The 25069-nt window shown below is 34.3% G+C and overlaps 1 protein-coding gene across 8 annotated transcripts in view; it reads right to left on the bottom strand.

Annotated features, from left to right (window-relative positions):
* DLG1 (discs large MAGUK scaffold protein 1) overlaps positions 1-25069 on the bottom strand; it is a 318826-nt gene that overhangs the window by 195190 nt on the left and 98567 nt on the right. Inside the window, exon 1 of one of the 8 annotated variants that reach the window (XM_077117950.1) lies at positions 21201-22215. The exons of the other annotated variants lie outside the window; for them this stretch is intronic. Within the exon in view, the coding sequence (XP_076974065.1) occupies positions 21201-21434 (234 nt within the window). The 5' untranslated portion in view covers positions 21435-22215. Of the gene's footprint in view, positions 1-21200; positions 22216-25069 lie in introns of those variants that run through there. 8 annotated transcript variants of the gene reach the window in all.

Raw genomic sequence — 25069 nt, 5'->3', positions numbered from 1 at the left:
CATTACCAGTGATCTTTGATGTTACTGTTCTAATTGTTTTAGGGCACCATGAACCACACCCATATAAGACAGCAAACTTAATAAATGATATGTGTTTTCTGACTGCTACACCCACCAACTCCATCTCTCTCCCTCTCATTGGGAGTCTCTATTCACTGAAAAACAACATTATTGAAATTAGGCTAATTATAATCCTAGAGTAACCTCTAAATGCTCAAGTGAAAGGAGGAGTCACATGTCTGACACTTTAAATCAAAAACTAAAAATGAGTATGCCTATGGAGGAAGGCATGTCAAAATCCAAGAGAGGCCAAAAGCTAGGTCTCCTGTGACAGTCACAGCGTGAATGCAAAGGAAAAATTATTGAAGAAAATTCAATGTACTACTCCAGTGAATACACAAATGAAGAGTGAAACAGCCTTATTCCTGATATGCAGAAAGTTTTAGTGGTCTGGTTAGAAGATCAAGCAGCCACAACATTCCCTTAATATAAAACCACAGTCAAGCCCTAACTCTCTTCAATTCTATGAAGGCTGACAGAGAAGAGGAAGTTGCAGAAGAAAAATCTGAGACTAGCAGAGGTTGGTTCATGAGGGTTAAGGAAAGAAGCTGTCTCCATAACATAAAAGTGCAAGGTGAAGCATCAAGTGCTGATGTACACGCTGCAGCAAGTTATCCAGAATATCTATCTAAGATAACTGATGAAGGTGGTACACTAAACAACAGATTTTCAATATAGATAAAACAGCCTTCTATCAAAAAAAGATGCCATCTAGGACCACAAGAAAGGAGAAAACAACACTAGGCTTCAAAGCTTCAAAGGGCAAGCTGACTCTCTTGTTGGGGGCTAATGTAGCTAGTAACTTGAATTTGAAGCCAATGCTCATTTATCATTCCAAAAATCCTAGGGCCCTTAAAAATTATGTTAAACTGACCCTCTCTGTGCTCAATAAATGAAACGACAAAACCTTGATGACAGCATGGTTTCCTGAAAAACTTAAGCCAACTGTTGGGAACTACTTCTCAGGAAGAAGAAGAAAAAAGTAAAAAAGATTCCTTTTAAAACAATACTGCTCACTGACAATGTACTTTGTCCCCCAAGAGCTCCGATGGAGATGTACAATGAGATTAATGCTGTTTTCATGCCTGCTAACACAACATCCATTCTGTAGCCCATGGATCATGGAATCATCTTGACTTTTAAATCTTAGGATTTAAGAAACACATTTTATAAGGCTATCGCTGCCAAAGATGGTGATTCCTCTGATGGATCTGGGCAAACTAAACTGAAAACCTTCTGGAAAGGGTTCACCATTTTAGATGTCATGAAGAACCATCATGATTCATGGGAGGAGATGATTCCAAGCCCTGGAAGACTCTGAGGGATTCTCAAGACTACAGTGCAAAAAAACAGTGCAGATGGAGGAAATATCAAGAGAACTAGAACCACAAGTGGAGCCTGAAGATGTAACCAAACTGCTTCACTGTCTTGAAAAAATTGTAATGGATGAGGAGTTGCTCCTTTCAATGGGCAAAGAAAGTAGTTTCCTGAACTGGAATCTACTCCTGGTGAAGATGCCATGAACACTATTTGAAATGACAGCCAAGGATTTAGAATATTACATAAACTTAGATGATAAAGCAGTGGCACAGTTTGAGAGGACTGAGCCCAATTTTGAAAGAAGTCTTACTGTAGGTAAAATGTAGATCAAAAACATTTTGTGCTCTGCAGAAATTTTTCATGAGCAGAAGAATCAATGTGACAAACTTCACCATTGTCTTAAGAAATTGCCACAGTCACCCCAACCTTCAGCAACCACCACTCTGATCAGTCAGCAGCCATCAATATAGAGGCAAGACACTCCACTAGCAAAAAAGATTGCTTGTAATTTTATTGGTTTTTAGTAATAAAGTAATTTTTAATAAGGAATGTACATTGGGTTTTTGTTTTTTTTTTTTGACATAATGTGAAGGCAGACTTAATAGACTTTGGTGCAATCTAAACATATAGGCATGGGGAAACCGAAGTATTTACGTGACTTGCTTTATTGCAATATTCACTTTATTCCAATATTTGCTTTACTGCAGTGAGCTGGAACTGAAACCTACAAGGTATGTCTGTATTGAAATCATATGATGTATCTTCTATGACCACAAAGGAATAAAGCAAGAAATCAGTATTGGAGAGAGAAATGGAAAATTCATAAATAAGTGGAAATTAACCAACAAACTCAAACAATGGATCAAAGAAGAAATCATAAATGATAATGAAAATGCAACCTACCAAAATTATGGGATGTAGCAAAGGCACTGAAAGGGAAATTTATAGCTCTAAATGCTTACATTAAAAAAGAAGAATGAGAAGGTAGGGTTTAACAAACGAGTATGACTGCTGAATCATTATATTGGTGTTTCATTTAGTCTCCAGTATCTTTGAGCAACTAGAAGTAAAAACCTAACGTTGTGGAATCATAACCCAAGTCAAACTCTCAAATATGTTCTAAAACTAATTGTGGTGCTGTGCTTTGAAATTTATTGCTTTTTGTATATATGCTATTTTTCACAAAAAAGAAAGAAAAAGCATCGATTGTGGTGATAAAAAATATTTAAGCCTTCTAAGCTCCTATATTCTGGAGCACCTAGAAGGAAATATTTGAGAGGATTGTATGGTAGCCCAAGACAAACTCTGGGATCTGTCCTGTAACTTCTTGTTGAAGAGTGCTTTGAAAACTATTGCTTTTTTAATTTGCTTTGTATGTATGTTACACTATACAATAAAAAAGTTTAAAAAAAAAAAAGATCTCAAATTAGATAACTAACCTCAAAACTGGAGGATCTAGAAAAACAAGAAACTAAACCCAAAGCAAAATCAAGATACTCAACAAACCTTTAGCTAGACGAATAAAGAAAAAAAGAGAAAGGACACAAATAATTAAATAAAAACTGAATGGGGGCCATTACTACCTAGCACACAGAAATAAACATATAACAGAATATTATAAATAACTATATACCAACAAATTAAGATAATCTAGACGAAAAGGGAAAATTACTAGAAATATACACAAACTACCTACAGCAGTTCAAGAAGAAATAAAGTATCTCAACAAACCAATAAAAGAGTTGGAAGCAGTAATCAAAAACCCCCAGAAAAGTAAAAAACCAGATGGCTTTGCTAGTGAATTTACCTACAGCAGTTCAAGAAGAAATAAAGTATCTCAACAAACCAATAAAAGAGTTGGAAGCAGTAATCAAAAACCCCCAGAAAAGTAAAAAGCCAGATGGCTTTGCTAGTGAATTTTACTAAACATTCCAACAAGAAATAAATACAAATCCTACTCAAGCTCTTTCAAAATATTAAAGAGGGAACACTTCCTAAATCATTCTAAAGGGCAACATCACATAATCAAAGCCAAATAAAGACACCAAAAGCAAAAAAAAGTGCAGATCAATATCCTTTATGGATACAGATGTAAAATTCCTTACAATATACTAGGGCACCAAATTATACACCACAATTAAAAGAATTCTACACCATTATGAAGTGAAATTCACCCTGGGTATGCAAGGGTGTTTCAACATAAGAAAACCAATTAAATATAATAAACTATATTAACAAAGGAAAAATGCATAATCATATCAATTGAATATGAAAAAACATTTGACAAAATCCAGTACCAATTCCTGATAGAAAACACTTGTTCAAAAAAATAATCATGGTGATCACTACACAACTATGTGGTGATACTGTGAGCTACTGATTGTACCTCATGTATGGAATGTATGTATGCGATGATTTCTGAATAAAAAAATTTTTTTTAAGTTAGTAGAAGAAATAATGATTAAATAAAAACAAAGTATAAGGAAGGCACTTCACTGGTAAATTTTACCAAACTTTCATAGAAGAATTAACATCAATTCTTCTCAAAATCTTCCCAAAAAACTGGAGGAAACTCCTCTTATCAGCCAATGAAGCTAGTATTACTCTGATACCGAAGTCAGATGAAGATACTGAAAGAAAACTACAGACCAACTTCCCTTTTGAATACACATGTAAAAATCCTCAACAAAATACTAGCAAACTGAATTTAACATATTAAAAGGATTACACCATCGAGGTAGCAGTGATGGGAAAATTCTTTTATATAAGGGGATTTTCTTTCAATCAATCAATAAACAAACAGAAACATAAATAATAGGAGCACAGCTTTTCACGTAAGAGAAGAGAGTAACAAATATGGAAGGGAATTATAAATGGTAAGGGAGCAAAAACAAGGAAACCTTTGGTGTAGGCTGGAGTTAAAGGAATTGGTATGAATGCATTATAATGAATTTCATTATAGACCATCTGTGGTAGTCTGAAGTTGTTATGCACCCAAGAAAATAATGTTCTTAAATTTAATCCATTCCTGTGGGTATAGATATTGTTGGTGGGACCTTTGAGTTAGGTTATTTTAACTGAGATGTGACCCACCTCATTCAAGATGAGTCTGAACCCTCTCACTGGTGTACTTTTTTTTTTTTTTAACATGGGCAGGCACCGAGAATCGAACCCGGGTCCTCGGGCATGGCAGGCAAGCATCGTTACCTGCTGAGCCACTGTGGCCCGCCCTCACTGGTATACTTTTAAGAGGATAAACCACATACAGGATCTAAGAGATGAAATTAAGAGAAGCTCAGAGAAAAAGCCACAGGTGGAGAAGAAAGAAGTAGAAGCAACAAAACCAGAGAGGATGATAAGCAGATATCACCATGTACCTTGCTATCTGACAGAGGACCCCAAGCTTGCCAGTATCTGATATTCAGAGGTGGACATTTTTCACAGTCTAAGAACTGTATATTTGTAAGCTAATAAATCACCATTGTAAAAGCCAATCCATTTCTAGTATATTGTATTCCAGCAACTTCAGCAAACCATAACAGACTTAGGTACCAAGAATTTAGGTACTTAGATGCAAATACCAAATATGCTAGAATGGCTTTTTAAGTGAGTAAGGAGAAGATTGTGAGATGCTTAATAGAAAAGGTCTAGATTGCTTTTGATGAGAATGTTGATAGAAATATGGATGCTAAAGGTACTTCTGATTAGGTCTTAGACAGAAATGATGAATGTGTCATTGCAAAATGGAGGAAAGATGATCCTTGTTTTAAAAGGGCACAGAATTTGACAAAATTGAGTCCTGATGTCAGACGGAAGGCAGAATTTGAAAGTGACAAGCTTGGATATTTAGCCTAAGAGATTTCCAAATTAAATGTGGAAAGTACAGCCAGACTTCTCCTTGCAGGTTATAGTGTAATGTTAGAGGAAAGGGATAAGCTGAGAACTGAACTCTTGGGTACAAAGAAACCAGAGACTGACTGCCATTTCAGTGCAAGTCAATAATGGAAATACAGTTATCCAGAAAGGATTTGTGAAAAGTCCTATTGTTTGAAGGTTGGGACCCTGGTGTACTGCATGTGAAACCAAGCTGTGTGCAAGATGTATATGACTGGAATCACTGCCAGCCTGGACTTACAGGGACATATTAAAGGAAAAATTACTTAAAAGGCATGATTCATGGAAGCTGAAGTCTGTAGCAAAGACAGCTGGGGCCAGGAGAGTGGACCTACAAATACACATGGAAAGGGTGAGTTTGCTCTGGAGCTTACAGATGGTGGGCCTTGTCCTGTTGTTCAGGAACAGTGTTGCCATTCCAGGCTTCAGAGAGGTGAGAGCATATTGCTCAGGGATTGGGGAGAATGCGGCTACCACCACAATGCTTGAGGAAGGTGTGGCCTCATGTTCAGCCACCTCCCTGATGCTGCTTGAAGATGGTGAAGCCAAGAGCTTGGCTGTCTTCCCAATGCCTGGAGACGTTAGAGCCTTCACCCCAGTGTTGGGAGAAAGCAGGGTCTCTGCATAAGCCCTTGAAAAGTATTTGCTTTGTTAAAGCTGCCAGAATGCAATACTTCAGAATGGGGATAGCTTTTTAAAAGGGAATTTATTAAGTTTTAAGTTTACAGTTCTAAGGCTGTAAAAATGTCCAAAACTAAGGCATTCAGGGAAAAATATCTTGATTTAAGAAAGGCCAATGGGTCCAGAACAGCTCTCTCAGCTGGGAAGGCATGTGGCTGGCATGTGCTGGGGTCTTTGGCTTCTGGTTTCAAACAGCTTTCCGGGGGCATTTTTCTGCATTTCCAAATGTCTTAGTCTTTTGTGTTGGCTGTGTTGGCTCTGAAGTTTTTTCCAAAATGATTTCCTTTTAAAGAACTCAATAAATGGCCCACCTTGAATGGGTGGAGAGATCTCCATGGAAACCATCTAATCAAAAGGTCCCACCCACAGTCAGGTGGGTCACATCTCCATGGAAACAACTTAATCAAAAAGATTCAACCCACAATATTGAATGAGGATTAAAGAACATGGCTTTTCTGGGGTACACAACAGTTTCAAACTGGCACAAAGTGTGGGGTTGCTGCTCTATCAAGTCCTGAGGAAGAAAACATAATTCTATAGATGACTTTCAGACCTGGAAATCTAATGAAGTATGCAGTGCAGGTTTTCAGGACTGTTTGGGTCCAGTGTTTTCCTTCCAATTTCTCCCTATGGAAATGGGAATGTTCACTCTATAACTGCCCCTTCTTTGTATACTGGAAGCAGATAACTTGTTCTAAGTTTCACAGGTCCACAGGCTGAGGGGAATTTTGCCCCAAAACAGACCATGGCTGTAACTGGTTCTAAGGAGATTTTATACTTAACACTGTTTGTTATTGAAGTGATTTAAGGCTTTTGTGATTCTGTACTAAATACTGTTACTGAAGTGATTTAAGACTTTTATGATTTTGAACTTAATACTGTGACTGAAGTGATTTAAAGCTTTTGTGATACTGGGATGGAATGCATTTTATTCATGGAAAGAACGTATCTTTTGGGTCCAGAGAGTGGCATATCGCAGTTTGAAGTTGTTATGTACCCCAGAAAATCATGTTCTTAAATTTAATCCATTTTGGGTGTAGACTTATTATTGGCAGAACGTTTTAATTAGGTTTTTTCAACTGAGATGTGAGCCACCTCATTCAAGGTGAATCTTAATCTTCTTACTAGAGTCCTTTATAAGAGGATAAAATACAAAAATTAGAGATGAAATTAAGAGAAGCTCAGAGGAAAAGCCACACATGGAGAAGTCAGGAGCAACGAAACCTGGGAGAAAAGGACCAGCACATGTCACCATGTATCTTGCTATCTGACAGGGGAGCCTGAGCTCGCTGGTAACTGGTCTTCAGAGTCTAGGTATTGCCCTACTGATCCCCTGAGATGGACATTTTGGTACCCTAACAACTGTAAATTTGTAAGCTAATAAATTCCCATTGTAAAGGTCAACCCATTTCAGGTACATTGCATTCTGGCAGCGTTAGCAAACCGAAACAATATCTTAATAAACATAAACATAAATATATGTTTGTGCATACATGCTTATATATATTCCTTAACTCTGTCTACTAAGAAGACCTGGAACAGCAACACCCCAATACCAGGAATATACCTAGTATCCACAGCTTGGTTTTTAAATACCTCTTCTCCAATGTTCAAAAACAAAACAGGGCTCCTCAGAAAAATGACTATTTCCAGTGCTGCACTTCTGCAAACACAATATGAGCCTAAAACATTGCTGTGCCATCAATAAGCATTCAGAGATTAATAAGGGTATAGCAAAAGACATGGAAGCCAGTTTCAAGGGGCACCCATTGGCCAAATTTGGAAAGATTTGAGATCCAAAATAAATGATAATAATGGCATAAAGTTCACTGAATAAAACAGGAACTGAGGAGTCCACAATGACATAAACACATAAATAAATAATGAGAAGAAAAAGAATATCCGTACAGTAGAATACCAACTGAAAAATACAGAAGGAATGACTGAATTACAAAATCATCCTTTGGTAACCACCATCGTAATAATAATTCATTCAAGAAAAATCAATGAATTTTAAAAACAGTGGATCAAAGTTTGAATCGGACATTCACACATATAAACACACACAGACAGACAGACTCCAGTGAAAACATATATAAATTAGAGTGGAGAAATTAATTAAGTGATCAAAGTTGGTCTCACCAGCAATGAGACAATATGAATTCATACACTATCTGGTAGGATGTAATAAGAAAAATGCATCACTTCTGTGATATTCCTATCAAACATGCATAACTTGTATCTAATCATAAAGCATCAAATAAACTCAAACTGAGTGATACAGTACAAAATAACTGGCTATAATTTTCCAAAGTGTCAAAATTATCAAAGTACAATTTAAGTTTATTTTTTAAAATGTTTGAAATATCACAATGTAACATGTTAACTTATGACCTTAGTAATCACTCCAGTCCTAAGAGTAGGGTCAGTTGGTAAGTGTTTATTTAATATTCCAACTTTGACATAAAAATCAGACAAATCTTCCTGAACCAGATAAGTCCTGAAATGCAGAGAGGCCAGCCTCTCCAGAACATCAACTAGTTCCATCCCCCTAGCCCATATTATCGACATGAAAAAGTTAGAATGGCCATAGCTCAAATAGCACTAAAGAATAGGAGAAAGATCAGATGTGGTGGTGGAGTTATATAGAGAAGGTCAGGTTGAATAAATGAGTGTAAGTGCTGAATCATTATGCTGATATTCCTTTTAGCCTCCAGTACATTAAAAAAAAACCCTCAAACTGTGGAATTGTAACACATACCAAACTCTGAAGTCTGTTCTACAACTAATTGTTGTGATGTATTTTTAAACTTACTGCTTTTAGGTATATATGTTACTTAAAGAGAAGAAGGAGTATAACAGAGAAGAAAGGATTTAACAAATGAGTATGACTACTGAACCATTATACTGGTATTTCTGTTGATCTCCAGAGTATTGGAGCAGCTAGAAAGGAAAAATGAAAAATCATGGAACAGTAACCCATACCAAACTCTAAAATCTGTTCTATAACTACTTGTTAAAATGTACTTGGAAATTTATTGCTTTTTTTGTATATATGTTATATTTCTAAATAAATAAATAAATAAAAAGACAAATCTACATGCATACGTCAAATTTTCAAGGAAAAGTGTAAAATTTTCCCCAATGGGCAGCTGTTCTCCAAAACCTTTTATGATAAACTATAAATTCTTTAATGGTTACATCTAACCCCCACTATACTGTTCTGTCTCTGAGTCTCTTCTAGGAATCCCATTTGTTTAAAAAAAAAAAACAAACAACATCCTACAATAATTTACACCACCTTTATACACCCTACCCACTGATGACTCATTCAGGTAACAAAGAATCGCAGAACAAATTAATTCATTCAATGTACATAAAATAAAGTGAAATTCTAAATAAATAAGAAATAATCAAATGAAGGTTGGCTGATGCAGAACAGTATAAATACTAGATCTGAGAGGCAAGAGGATGTTTTGAGTGTAGGACTAAGAACATGGTAAAATTCTGGGGAGCTGTAAAAGATTCTAAAGTGGGAAAATATCAAACTTAAGACTCTAATACAATGAAGCAGTACTCTACAATAACCACTTTATATTTAGGTTAAGACAGAAAAGAATTTAGCATAAACATTTTTATTTTTATTTATTTATTTTTTGGGGTGCATGGTCCAGGAATCGAATGCGGGTCTCCCGCATGGAAGGCGGGCATTCTAACCACTGAACTTACCTGTACACCCAGCATAAGCATTTTAAACTTAAAATCTTACATACATATTTTATTAATTAGACAGTAAGTATTACTATGCCATCATCCCAGTTTTTCCCCACTTGTATGACTCAATTAGATCAGCTCCAATGAGACATTTTTGTTTTTGTTTTTTAAATCTTAACCATGTGACTAACAACAGTCTCAGTTGTTTCTATCCATAGCAACACCATGGAATCATTAGCCTCTGAGGCTGCCTTCAGAGATTTGTTTCCATGACAACAGAGCCTAAAATATTAACAGTCTCAATGAGTACTGCAGAAAATGGTAAATTTATTTAAAGTACTGGATCGACTGCACATATTTTAAAAGTACTTTTTAAATAGTATCACACTGACAGCTTTCTGAAAAACGTCTAAATTGATTTGCTTTTAGAGATTATTATTTTCTTTACAACTTCACATTTTACATCTAATTTAAGGCCTTAAAATTAGGAAATCAGCTCTTTAAACATATCAGGCTTTTCATAAAAATGTTCTGAAGCTCCATCAGGTAAAACCATGTGCATAATGTGCTCTGCACATTTACACTCATCAAACAATAAATGTACATTGACTGTAACTACTACCTTTATAAAAATCCTTTCTGCTCAAAACAGCTAAAGTGGTTTTTATTATGCGATATGAAATTTGTCTGATACAGGGAGAGACAAAAGGGACAATTAGTTAGGAAGCTATCATGATAATCCAGCTGAGAGGGTGATTAGTGGTTTATACCAACTGGTGGTAATTGTGAAAATAGTTGAGTAGTCAAATCAGGATAAATTTTGAACATACCAATCATATTATATGATGATTGATAGGGAGTGTGGACTGAAAAAGGATTGTTAAGAGACAATACTCACTAAAAATGATCGGTTACATTATAGCTAAACCCAGGTATAAAAGATTTGCAAGGCTATTTGAATACATTTTAGAAATTTTCCTCACTAAATTATTTATTAAAATGATTTTCATACTCCTAAAACATAGAGGGCCCAGCTTCTCCAGAACATTAGCAAGTTCCACCTCCCTCTCCCATATTATTGACAGCCCCTTCCAACATGAAAGAGTTAGAATGGCCATAGCCCAAATAACCCTAAAGAGTGGTACAGACAGATCAAAGGTGATGGTGGAATTATACAGAGAAGGTAGGGTTTAACAAATGAATATGATCGCCGAATCATTAAAATGGTATTTCTTTTAGTCTCCAGTATCTTAGAGCAGCAAGAATTAAAAACCTAAAATTGTAGAATTGTAACCCATACCAAACCCTGAAATCTGTTCTACTACTAATTGTTGTGATGTACTGTGAAATTTATTGCTTGTTTGTATGTTATTTTTCAAAAAAAAGATAAAAAGCAGTTGATGGTGATGATAAAAAAAATATTTGTTCCTTCTAGCCTCCTATAATCCGGAGCAACAACAAAGAAAAATCTGAGATGATGGTATGGTAAACCATGACAAACTCTAGGATCTGTCCTGTAACTACTTGTTGAAGAATGCTTTGAAAACTATTGCTTTTTTCTTTCTTTGCTTTGTATATATGCTACATTATAAAATTTTTTAAAAGTTAAAAAAAAAAAAAGACTTTCTTAGCACAAAATGAAACTCCAAAGAAAGATACCTGAAACCATATTATCAAGTAACTAATAACTGCTTCTATCTTACATCTGCAAACTACATGAATGAGGTAGATAGGTTAGAATATACAAAAAGATTCAAGAAGGTCTAAATACATTTATAATATATGTTTAAGGAAAATAAGATGTAAAAATTAACGTATCTTTTGGATCACTGTCTAATATAACAAGGAAAAATAACTACCCTAGTGCCACTGTTGGTCAATGAGAACTTTTTGGTTTTTGCATGGCATAGTTAATATTCTTTATCTAAGTTACTCGGTCCCTCTTTCAATATAACCTGATGAAATGAAAAAACAAAAGTATTTATCAGCTGCATGTGACATCGTTGCTGTAACTCAGAGGCAAACATCTATAACTATATATATTTTAAAACAATAAATTATCAAAGGTGTCAAAATACACATTCTTGGTTTTAAAATAGCAAAAGGGGAAACAGGAAAATTGGTCTGAAGATGATCTATTACAAGAACATGACTGTGAATCTATTAGTTCACAGAGACAAATTATTTACTTTATGCATCTATCTCTACTAGCAAGGTTTATGAAATTCAGTTGTGTTATCAGTCCTTCATTATGAAAATATGGTATTCTACCCACATTCAAGTAATCATTTTGAATTGGTAGAAGGATGAGTCAACCACTGAAGTGTTAAAGTACACAGAGGTCTAAAATTTGGATTTAAACATATGGTTACACAATTAACAAAAAGTGATGAAACTGTTAACTGCAACATGCTTTTAACCTGATTTCATCAGAATGTGGCTAGAGAAACACACACAATCATGGACTTCAAATTCATGATTAATCACCTAAAATAAGTCCTTACTGCTTCCTAGCAAACACAGGAATCTCCTACACAAGATTTTGTCCTTGATTCAGGCCAATTACATAGTCCCCCAGCCCGATTACCTATCCCTTGGTTTTTAAGCCATATTTACCTCACTCCTGCTCCCCAAATATCTTACAAGTATTCCCTTTCTATTTTTAATTCCTCTACCTAGAATGCTCTTGCCCTAGATATCCACATGGTTCAATTCCATAATTTCTTTCATGTCTTTACTCAAATATCATCCTCCAGATTAAGACTCTCCTGGTAGCCTATTAATTCTCTTTTCCCCCCACACATACATTTCTTATCATCTTTACTTTTTCGCCAGCATATTACATATTTTAATCATGTTTATCATCTCTTTTCCCTCATTTTAATACAAATTCTATAAAAGCAAAAAGATTTCTGTTCTATTCTTTCTTGTACACCCAATGCCTAGGAAGTATTTAATAAGTATTTGTTGAATGAATGAAATCATGTGACTGACAAGAGTCAGATTTCATCAGCACTCTAAAGTGACTCAGAGGATTAGATTATGTGCCTCTACCCCTCTTTCATGCTACATATATAGCTGACTATGCTAAAAGGTTCTTTATGTGTGCTTGTGCAGCTACCACCAATCAGAAGGTGTTCAAGATGTTTTACCATTTGACTACCTTGGAAAAGAAGGTCTGAAACACAGAAATGTTAAAATTGTGCCAGTTTCATGCTGTTCTTTATTTTGTAACAGCTGATATTCTAATAATGTCCTGTTTGAAAATAAACATGTTGTGTGGTCAAGTACATGTGCTCAAATGATTTCCATCTCTTTCTCTGCCAAGCTCCATTAGGAAGTAAATGTTCCCACTGAAAACCCATATTAAAAACCTGTGGTGCCCTTCTCCAAAATGTTTAGGATCTACTAACATCAACTTGCTTCCTTTGTTCCCCCAAAGTGGCAGTTACTTCCTGCAGATAATGTTTCTGTTTTACTTTGGTGTTTTCATTTAGCCTTTTCAGTGCTCTGATATCTAGTTAACCAACCTCCTATGTTATATTATCTTCAAAACAATTGCTATGGCTTGTATTCTCTTGGCTGGACACTGTCAAGGTTATTAATTCTCTAGTTTTGACATAAGTTCTTATTTCATAATTAGGTTTCTTCTTCACATCTCTAGAGCCTTGCTTAAAAGACCAGACCTATTTCTTGGAACCAATAATGATGATGCTGACAACCACTACAGGGAGGGAAAAGGAGCAGGAGGAGGAGAAGAAGTGATGAAGAAGATGATTATAGTAGGCAACTTACTGATGTCAGGTTTTGTGATAAGAGCTTTGTATGTACTGTGTCATTTAATTCTCAGTAAATCTTGACACAGGTAATATTTCCACCCTCTTTATACAGAAAAAGAAACAGACTCATAGACTTTAGGTAATTTTCCCAAGGTGCCACACTTAGTAAATTGCAGAATAGAGATTTAAACCCAGCCATCATCCTCTAAAGATTATCTTCAAAATAATTCAAAAAGTTTTGTTTTGTTTTTATTATTACCACTATATTTTACTATACAGACAATATATAATACCCTAAAAAAGAAACGGAATACTCCATCAATTCTTAGGTCAGGGTTGACAAACTTTTTTCTAAAAAGGATCAGAGAGTAAATATTTTAGCCTTTGTGGGCCATGCAATTTCTGATGCAACTACCAAACTTGCTGATATAGCCTGAGAGAATCTATTGACATACACACAAATGGGCAAGAGATGCTGCAATAAAACTTTATGTACAAAATAGGCTGCAGGCTGGATTTGGTCTACAGAACATAGCTTGCTGAACCCTGCTTTATGTGATTTTTTTTTAAGGGAGTTGATTAAATCAATTGAAGAAAATAGAAAATCGCTTCAAAACATTCATGTTAGTTTTTATTAACTACAGTTGGCATAGTTCTGTTACAATGCTTTCACTGCCCATGATAATAAAATTAAACTACCCACTTCCACCCTCCAAAATACTGTGGAAGCGACAATTTTTTAAAAACCAACAAGAAATACACATAGTATTTTCTTAGATATAGAAATTTCATGTTTCACCCAGAGTTCCTTAAACACATTTTATAAAGCTGTGTTCTTATAACTGAAAGAATTTAGGCTCTATACCGTATGTAGGTTTCTGGTCTGGAAATAGTGACTGATTAAATTGATGATTTCTGTTATGTCGCCAAAATCAGCTACACAGTATCATTAGTATAGCTAAAACAATTTACTCTTAATATTGGTATGCAACTTATTTTCTTTTCCTCTATCTTCCAAAATACTTTTAAACTGATTTCTATTTCAAATTTATAACCCATTCTTATATTAAATGGATCTACCAAGATTAGTCAGTTACATACAGAAAAATAAAACAGACAACTGTTTTAATTCAAATACTAGAGTATAATCTCCAGTTCTCTCTCTCTATCTCTTCTTTTTTTTCTTTAGGACCAACAAAAAATTTTAAGGCAATCAATTGGTCCAACTCTGCCATAAACCATCCACGTCTTTACACTCCAGAGCTGGCTGAGTCAACAGTATTTAAATCTTACAAATACTAAATATAACCTTCAGAAATGAGACTAAATTGGGGCCTACTACAGACTTAAAAAAAAAAAAAAAAAGGTAGGTCTCCTATTAAGGGATTAGGGAGAAAAAACTCTTTTAAATAAATTTATCCAGAGGCAACAGAAGTTGTCCTTAGGCTTCTAAAATTCCACTGCTTCCAGATGTCACAGCCAGTTGGTTTACACTTGTAAAAAACAGGTCCAGTCTTTGCTGAATGATTTGCATATATATCTGTAAAATTATCACATCAGTTGGTTTATTTAAATCTTGTTAAATAAGGTGATAATTGTAGGCTACTGTTCTCCACATGGTCTGAACAACTATTTTTACATTTTTCAAAATTCTAAACTTTGATGTAAAAGTGGAAGAATAAGAATGTTATCTAATTAACAGCGCCAGGAAGTAAAAAAGAATACCACAGTAAAAGATCTTTAAAGAAACTGATACCAAGTAAAATTTTAATGGTAAAAATATGTTCTTTATCAGTGTAAAAATATATGCATGCCTTACTACTTTTTCATAGGGTGCTTTGAATTCCTCTCGAAATATAAATGAGCTTACAAAATACTATAATGTAGACTAGCTAATTTTCAAGTAATAGTTCTACATAAAAATGGCTTAGGTAATTTACAGTAACAAAATCATTCTTAAGAAGCGCCAAACTTCCTCTTAGCCATCATCAAATCAAATCCAAGTATAAACACCTGGACCATTTTTGGATGGATCACACAGGATATTGAAAATCACTAAAAATGATTAATAGTGGACAGAAAAAGATAGTAAACCATATGTTCAAAACCATCAATGAGTAAGTCACTGGGAGATAATACATGATAGTGATGATAGCATTGTGAATGTAATTAACATCCCTGAAATGTACCTTTAAAGTGGTTAAAAAGGGAAATGTTATGTTGTACATATGTTACCTGTGCTGGTTTGAAATGATTTATGTACCTTAGAAAAGCCATGTTTTAATCCTAATCCATTTTTGTAAAGGCATCCATTTCTTCTAATCCCTATTCAGCATTACATATTTGAAACTGTAATTAGATCATCTCCCTGGCGATGTGATTTGATCAAGAGTGGTTGTTAAGCTGGATTAGATGGAGGGGTGCCTCCATCCATTTGGGTGAATCTTGATTAGTTTCTGATGTCCTATAAAAGAGGAAACATTTTGGAGAATGAAGGAGATTCGGAGAGAACAAAGAATGCTGTAGCACCACTAAGTAGAGTAGAGTCTACCAGCTAGCAACCTTTGGAGATGAAGAAGGAAAGCGCCTCCCAGGGAGCTTCATGAAACAGGAAGCCGGGAGAGAAAGCTAGGAGATGACTCTGTGTTCACCATGTGCCCATACAGCTGAGAGAGAAATCATGACTGTGTTTGCCATGTGCCTTCTCACTTGAGAGAGAAACCCTGAACTTCATTGGCCTTCTTGAACCAAGGTATCTTTCCCTGGATGCCTTTGATTGGACATCTCTATAGCCTTGTTTTAATTGGGACATTTTCTCAGCTTTAGAACTGTAAACTAGCAATTTATTAAATTCCCCTTTTTAAAAGCGATTCTGTTTCTGGTATATTGCATTCTGGTAGCTAGCAAACTAAAACATTACCACAATAAAAACTTAAAAGAAAAAGAAAGAAAGAATGATTGGGAAGGAATAAAAATAACTAGAAAAGGAGGGAAGTAGAAAATACTGCCCGGTGATAACTGTATTTTTTAAAAGAGGGAGAAGGTACAACCTTCCAGAAATATCAATGATAAACAAGTTAAATACCAACTACACTGCTAGTCCCATGCTGGTTGGGGTGTGAGAGATAAAACTTCCATTTTTTGTGAGGGCCTTAGAAAAAAGTATTCTCAAGGGAATGTCAGATTTCCATGAGAGAAAAAAGGTGGGATGAACACAGAAGAAGTTAAGGATAAAGGAGATTCTGCTGATGACAAACTGGGAGTTCCAAAGGCAGAGTAAAAGGGTTTAGGTGGACAGAGATGGGAGTTTCAAACAAATTAGGGATGTACCAAAGTTACATAGGGATAAGGAAATGAGTAAAAAAGATCTGGAAAGTTTGAAAATTTTGTGTTGATTGAGGTTAAAAGGGATGTAGGGTTTAAGATTAGTACTGATGGTATTCTTAGGGGAGCTTGGTTAAGAGATGAATAATCAGTTAAATTTAGTCATCTTCTTGTCATAGGTTTCTTTAGCAAATTGCAGAAGGGAGTGATGGGAGGGTATCCCCAAGAACCTGAGGGGCTCCTTAAGCCCCACCCTTAAATCCTAGAATTGGAGATATTGGCATATGCGGCTCATAAATTAACTCTAGGGTAAGCTATCACTTTTTTATAAGTCACCAATATTTACTGAATTCTTAAATGTACTACACTACTCTAGGTGCTATAATTCCTAATCATTTATGACTGAATTAGCCCATAGACTATCAGAATTAACAATCAAAAAATAAAACAGTAATAGCTATACTTAACTCTAAGGTAGTCCTTGCTATGAACTATGCACTATTCTAAGTGCTCTACATATATTAAATCATAATCCAAATAACTTGATGAGATCACTAGTTATTACCCCCATTAAAAAAATTACGTATCGAATGTATAACTTTAAAATTAAATTATTTATAATCTAGAATGTACCTGCTTAGGACAAACAGTATTTTTTTTTAATATAAATGAACCTATATATTTTCCCACAAGGGTTTTTAACAGTGTTTTCTTGCATTTCGGATAGTTTTTCCCTCTAAAAAAAGGAGATTATCCACTTACATGGCTAATATATTCACTTTTATGAAAATTTTATTTTTCTACTTCAATTATGGGAAGTCATGAGTCATGACTGTTTCATTCACTCCTAGGAAGACAGAGTTTCAATCTTCAGCTTAATTTGGCATGTCAACTGTTTGGTGGTGGTGGTGATCCTATTTGAATACTTATAATGACCCATGTAAGTGATTTTCAAGCAGCCCAAAATATTTGAACAGCTGTTATTCACACATCCAAGGTGACTAAAACTTCACAGTGGTCCAAAGTTTATATGGCTACTACTCTTATTAGCAGGCACTGATATTACCAAGTAAAACTTTTCATGTATGAGCTAATGAAGTAGCAAAGTCTAGAAGCACTGTGCTAGAGTTCCTTAAGACAGCGCTGAATATGAAAATTGACCCTAGATTGGAACAGGACTGAATATGTTAAGCAGAACAGGGTAGGTTTGCATTGAGATCTTACATGCGAGAAAAGGAGTGATACTGAGGCAGGACCAAGGAGGGCTCGGCAACAATGTAATCACTTTGTCAATATTAAGTTAACTATTCAAAACTGAGAACATAAGTAGTATGATGCACAGAATACCAAAACTTATACAAAGAAAATATTAATTTCTTATAAATTAGTTAATTTAACATTTCATAATTTCAACTTTATAATAAAAGTATAAACAGCCTCCAAAATATGTGTTCCTTGCATGCTAACAGTTAAAAGCAGGTCTAAGAATACTTTCTCCTGCTTTACTGATGCTTTTTCCTGAAACTTTATCCTCTCCTCATGCACAGTCTTCCCCCACAATTCATAAATTCAAAAACAAGCCAATACAAAACACCCCACAATGTAAATTTTTGAGATACAACCAAATAAAATTAGAGACAGTTCGTAAGATGCAGGATTATTACTTTTGGGAGCAGACTGAAAGGGGTGAGGAAATCAGGTACATGAAGGTATTTGTGCAGCCAAATAACATGAAGAATGGAGTGGGAGAAAAGGGAAGTAAAGGAAGAAAGAGAGGCTGTTGGGAAGAACTAAGAGCACTTGTGAGAGAAGGCAGAAAATCCAATAAATACAGGTACCGAAGAAGTATGGGATTATGAGGCCATTTTGTATAGCTCCCGAAGATCATGAGACACCAAGGTTCCAGGTAACGGAAATTAGCTAATTAATTCAATAAACATTTTTTGAGCAACAACTATGTGCCAAGGCCTATTATAAGAGTTGGGGGTCTTGAAGTTTATAACCACCTGCTTTCCTTATTCAAAATACATTAACTGAATTCCTACTAAATGCCAGATATTAAAGTAGAACCTCATACATAATCTCAGTTATGAACATGGATACCTCCAAAAGAAAAGCAATTTCATTTAATCAGTTAATTCCCTTTAATTTGCAGATCATAGGTGGGGGGGAGGATATTAAAACAGAGCAATGACCTTCAAACCATTTATGATTTAATGGTAAACCTACAAAATCTGCTACAGGTATTATTTGGCTAAGTTATAAGGAATCAGCTTCAAAGTTAAATCTTGCTACCAAATCTCAGAAAATAATTTTTCTGACAACTTTGAAATGGGAGACTTGATAATCACCTCTGTAATCAATCCACACAATATCATGCTACTATGTTCATGCTACTATAATGCTACTATGTTCATAGGTATATATGGTAGGTACTCAGTAAATTACTATGAAATTTCATTTATCTACTTTCTTTTTAACAAATACAAGTCCACTCTAGTTCTACAAAATAAAATTGCCCAATACGAGCTCAGTAGACAAAATACCAAAATATATTCTATCATCAACTGAGAGCCAATATTTTGTCCTGTGAAATGAATTCTAATGTATTACAACACAATACCTGGATAGATAAAAATAACCAACTAACTTTAACTTTCATCAGTTAGAAAAATGTACAGACTGAAAAGTGACATGCTAGTATTCTAGAGCAGGAAAAATAAAAGCTACAGCCTCTGACTTTATGTCTACACTTTTAGATGAAATGCAAAGGTAATGAAAAATACAAGTATCAGGAAAGATGCATGAATTAAAATAACTTATTTATCAGTATACAAAAATGATCTGAACTAAAAAGAGGGAAAACCTTTTAAAATAGTTTTGTCAATTTTAAATAGAGGCCATTATTAAAATTCTGATCCTGTTACAGTGAAATATGATGGAAACTTCTTGCTCTCTAAAGTGACGATAATGTAATTCTGTGGTTTCAATAGTTTTAAGTGAATTAATATGCCTGTCTTTTCATTAATCTATGATGAATAATGCCACATAGAAAACTGAACATTAAAGCTTTGGTCTCTGTGTTCTTTTTTTGATATATTTAACAGTAGCCAAAATCAATTAGTTAAATTTGGGGAGCAGTTTTCAATCTAAGAGTTAAAACAACCATTGTTATTAAATGAGTTTGGATTCTAAGTAACTTCAGTGCCTATATGAAAATAATTGACTCTCACTGCCCTAGTAATTCTATTTCTCTTTCAAATATGTAGGAAAAATATGTAGATTTTTTTACTTAAGAAAGCTGAGATTATTTTTAAATCACAACTATTACAAGACAAGTCTAGTAACCAAAAACAAGAAACCACGGACAGGTACAGTTTATATTTATTGTGCTGCTTCCAATTATTTTTAAAAGATAATTTTAAAGCAATTCATTTTTTAGAGGCCCTAAGGAATGTGTCGGCATATGTATAATTTTTAAAATATTATTTAAATATTATTGATGTTAAAGGACAAAAGCATTCTCAATTTGTCTTTAAACTAGACTAATTTTTATCTTCTGTTTTTACTAAAGTTGAATATCTGTTTTAGTTTAAAATTCAGAATATCCCCCCCATGCTAACCTGACATTCCGAAACAATAGGTAATTTCACTCAAGCAATTAATTTTCATTTATTTTTTTCCTATTTTTTAATAGCCACTTTTTCAAAAAGATGTCTTTATATTACTTTTGAAAAAAATATTTGGGGACTTTCAGCATTTTTTCTTATCTCTTCAAAATGTCATTTGAATATTTGAAAAAAATTCCCATAACCATGTAATTACACAAGTTGACTAACTTCTAATTGACCTAAGATAATATGTATTTTATAGAAATGGAAGGATTCATCAAATCACTTCGAATAAACCAGAATTTAGTAAATGTAACTTTAAGATATAAATATAAGTAATACTAACTATATTAAATTTTATCTGTTCTCCAAACATTGGACAATGGAAACATTTCAAATTATCTTCTATTCCTTTACCACAACAATCTCCTTAAGGATATTTAATGACATACAAAAGCTAGTCAAACAGGTATTCTCTCTGGCTAGGCATCATACTTTATTACATTTAACACAGTCCAAAATAAAGGGACAAGCTTTATTAATTTAAATTTTAATATATAAATCAATGGCTTTATATTTCTAAAGAGCAAAATCTGTGACTATTTTTTTTGGCATTACATAAGAGCACAAGGGAAAACGTTTTCCCTTTTTTGTGATAAAGAGCTGCATAGATGGACTGAAAGCATACATTTCTGCACATCTAAGATTTCAGTGCATAAGACTATAGCTTTTAATAAGAAATCTGTACTAAGACATTTGCACAGAGCAAATGTCAACAGAAATATACTAAAAATAATTTCAACAAGTGGTATGTTACCTGGGTGGAGCTGGTGGCTACCGAGATGCAGTCAATAAAGCTGTGTCTTCGAGAGAAAAATGCAACTATCTGCTGCCAGCGTGAAGGTTCTGGCTCAGCTTGCAGTTCATCTGATGAGCCCTTTTTTGCCCAGTGTTTCTGCTTTGGGCCTACTGAGCCATGGCAAGAGCTAGTATTGCCTCCTCGACTGGCTCGAGAGTACAGAAGTGTGTTGTTTCCAAAAATGTAATTCATCTCTGCAGCCCTGCAGGTGGTTGCCAGGCAGTCTTACTTCTCTACCAGCTGCTGAGTGGTGAATGATCGGTAAAAACTGCAGCTAGAATTACAGCAGCATCATTTGCAGAACAGGAAAAATAAAAGCCTTAAGAAATGATGCTCAATTTCTCTATACAATTTCTTCTCATTAAAGAGCAGTATTTTCCCTCTGTACCTGTTTGCTGTATGACGGCTGAGTTTATCTTTGCAGACAAAAAGATGGCATAAGGTGAATTTCTTTCTCCTGATTATTTTTTCACCAGCATCTGCAGGAACCAAAAGCTGCTCTTTTGTTAGCTGATAACTAGACGGACTGAAATCCAGGAAGTGAGGTCGATTAGCAGGTAAAGACGGCTGCTATAAACACTGGACTGCATAGACCTTTTGGGGCTGCCTGATTTAATGCACTGGGTGGAGAAACCCTGGATTACCAAGTTTCAATCACAGCCTGTAGTAAAATCCAATGGCATTTTCTCTGCTTACATAAATTATAAATATGAACCGAATTTAAAAATACAAGAAGATTCTCTCTGCCAACAATTATGATTATTTAAAATAATTTTACTCCAGGGGTTTTTGTCATTCACAAACACATTTCTACACCAGGAAGAAGCTTATGTTAATTAGCATCAGCAGTTCTGAGTTTTTTAAAAAATTTTATTATTTTTTTAGCTCTAAGTTTTTTTAAAGGTACTATCTTACATTAAACCCTAAGAATCTAATGATAAAGGGAATTCTATTTGTAATGAAGCTCAATTATTTTATGCAATATATCCATCTTAAGAGATTAATTAGGAAAATGAGTACTATTTGATTTCTGGAACTTTTACGATGAAAAGAACTATTATCAACAAAAAAATTATCAGCACTACGTCTCTCATGTATTATAGACATTAAGATCACAATGTTATGAATTTGTAAAAATTTACTGACCTAAGATAAATCTCTATTTTTCATTAAAAAGCAAAAGAATGTAATGCTTCTGAACTTTTTCTTTTATAACTATTCAAAAATGTTTTATTCAACATAAATATTACTAAGGTTCACAAAATAGTATTATTTATTTGCTAAATGGACGTTCTCTAACATCTAATATCTAGGTCTGTGCATCTCAGTGTAGCAAAAGGCCACCTCAGAATCTCCTGCGGTGCTGATTTAAAAATATAAATTGGTATCCCCTTCCCACCACAATCTCTAGGGATGGGACCTGGGAATTTTCTTTTTTAACAAACTCCCCCTAAGCGACTGTAAGAACCACAGACTTTTAAACCTATTCTCTTAAAACCATGCTAACTGGGACATACTTTAATATATGGTCATTTAAAAAACCATATACAAACAAAAATGTTACTTGATAATTTACCGATGGAGTAATTCATTTTTAAGTTCATATTGAGCACACTCTAAGTCTCAAATGCAGTCACAGTTATTTTTTCAGATATGGATTGACAAAATCTTGCTTGCCTATGAGCTTACCAGCACCAACAAGATATATGCAGCCTACTGAAGAGCAGCACTGGCAAACTACAATCACTGCAAATGTTGGCCCCTGCTTTCTATGACCTCTATCACCAAGATACAGACATGTGCTCAATAAGGGTTGAGAATCATGTTGACACTTTTGGGGGTAAAATGCCTGTACAGAAATTATAGCAGAAATTTTTGGGGGCTTCTCCAAAGGACTGTGCAGGCAGTACCAACAATTTTGTGGCCCTATCAGACTTATCCTAACCATTTGGAGGTAGAGAAATAGAGGAAAACAGTAAGCGTCCTCCCTGAAGGAAAAACCGAAGACCTTCTGAAAAGAAATGTGTTACTAGGAATTAGGTACTTAATAAAAAACTAATTAGTAAGGTTTATACCAAATATTATAGCAATTGATTTGGTCCCAAAATATTGTGCCTTGATTCATGTCTGATGAAAAACCAGGGAAAGAAAAAAACATAAAATTGAAATAAACTCTACTATTCTGAATTAGTATGTATGAGAAAATGAATACAAAAGTCACACCCACCTCCCCTATCTCAAGTTGCAAACACAGTTAGCACTTAATGGACATATATTTCTTGTCCTAGAGTGCCAAAGAGCTTGGGAATAATTAATGTTACAGATCACTCTTTTCCATATTTTCCCCAAGTTCAGGGAGGAAATTCTTCTCAATTTATGGATTTTTTATTCAAATCCACCCACATCAAGAAAACAGCCCTGAGTTTTGAGACAGACTGTCTTATGAAAATGTCCTATTTTCATGTCCAGGATCACATCATTCATTACCCAGCAGTCAGTACAAGGATACAAAACCATGTGCATTCCTAAATCACAAATGTTTCACATGATTCGATTAGGAGGAGAAGAAGGCAACCAACTTCTCATGATCTCTGCTTCAGAATAGTAGGGCTGAAAGATAAACTCTACCCATTAAAATAAAATTTAAGTTCATTATTGAAAAGCTGGAAAGTCTATTTAAAATCATGAATTTTAAAAATAATACTCAAATGTTTCCACCACCAAAAAGAGTCACTATTAACATTTTGATATGATATATAAAAAAATTAACATTCTTTTTCCTATATAGTTTTCTTTAATTTTTCTTTTTCAACAGAGTGATAAAAGTAATAATAATTCATTAGCGAAAGTAATTTTAATCTATAGAATTCTAGCCAGCCTAAACAGGAGAAAACAAAAGCAAGCAAAGTACATCTATTCAATGATTATTATGTAACCTAAAATATGATTATGAAAAATATATGAATGCAAAAAAAGCTTAATTTCAGAAGATTAAATGGAGGTAAGAAAAAATATATGACTGCAAAAATATTTAATTTCATAACATTAAATGGAGGTAAAGATAGGTCAAAATGTTATACAAGATAGCAGACCAATTATTTATACTTGTTTCTAAACTCACAAGTAAACCCAAAAGTCTTTGCATATGGTAACAAAGGCCACCATCAAATAATCTGAGAAAAAAAATTTTTAAAGTTGAAGAATGAGAAGGGAAGAAATTGAAACTCTAAAATTCTAAAACACTAGAGAAAATTACTAAGTAACTACTAAGCTAAAGTACTGAAAAGCCAACATAACATAATAGACATTTTCTTAATCCCTTAAACTTTATAATGCAGATTATTAAACTTCAAAATCTATAATTGTACTGAAAAAAAATAAAACTGAAGCTGACAGAGAAAAAGTACAAAGATTTATCATTTATCCAGAAAAAGCCCTGACCATGTATGAACAAATGTCTTCTGTAGGAGCACCATCTAGTGGGCAAATTGTCATGTAAACTATATATATATGCTCACCTAAGTATACCACGGTCATCTAAAAAAGGTAAGAAAGCGAAACAGATAAAATTCAACAAATTTTAGCATGTTCCAGATACGTGAAAATAAAGCTGATTTCAAATAGTGCCCATTATGTACTCAAAATGGGAAAGATTCTGTTCCTCTTGCATTCAATTCAAAAGGCTTATTCTGTTACTACCATTTCTCACAATCTTTGAAAAACTACCAATTGCAGCTTGGTAATTATATGTGATAGTATTCTCAGTACTACTGGATGAAATGTGCACTTTAGAATTACTGCTCACATACCCTGTTCTAACTTGGATT

The sequence above is a fragment of the Tamandua tetradactyla genome, chromosome 10 (assembly GCF_023851605.1).
Source record: "Tamandua tetradactyla isolate mTamTet1 chromosome 10, mTamTet1.pri, whole genome shotgun sequence".
In the NCBI taxonomy this organism is placed as follows: Eukaryota; Metazoa; Chordata; class Mammalia; order Pilosa; family Myrmecophagidae; genus Tamandua; species Tamandua tetradactyla.
The sequence above is the reverse complement of the archived record's forward strand: the minus strand, read 5'-3'. Positions and strand labels throughout refer to the sequence as shown.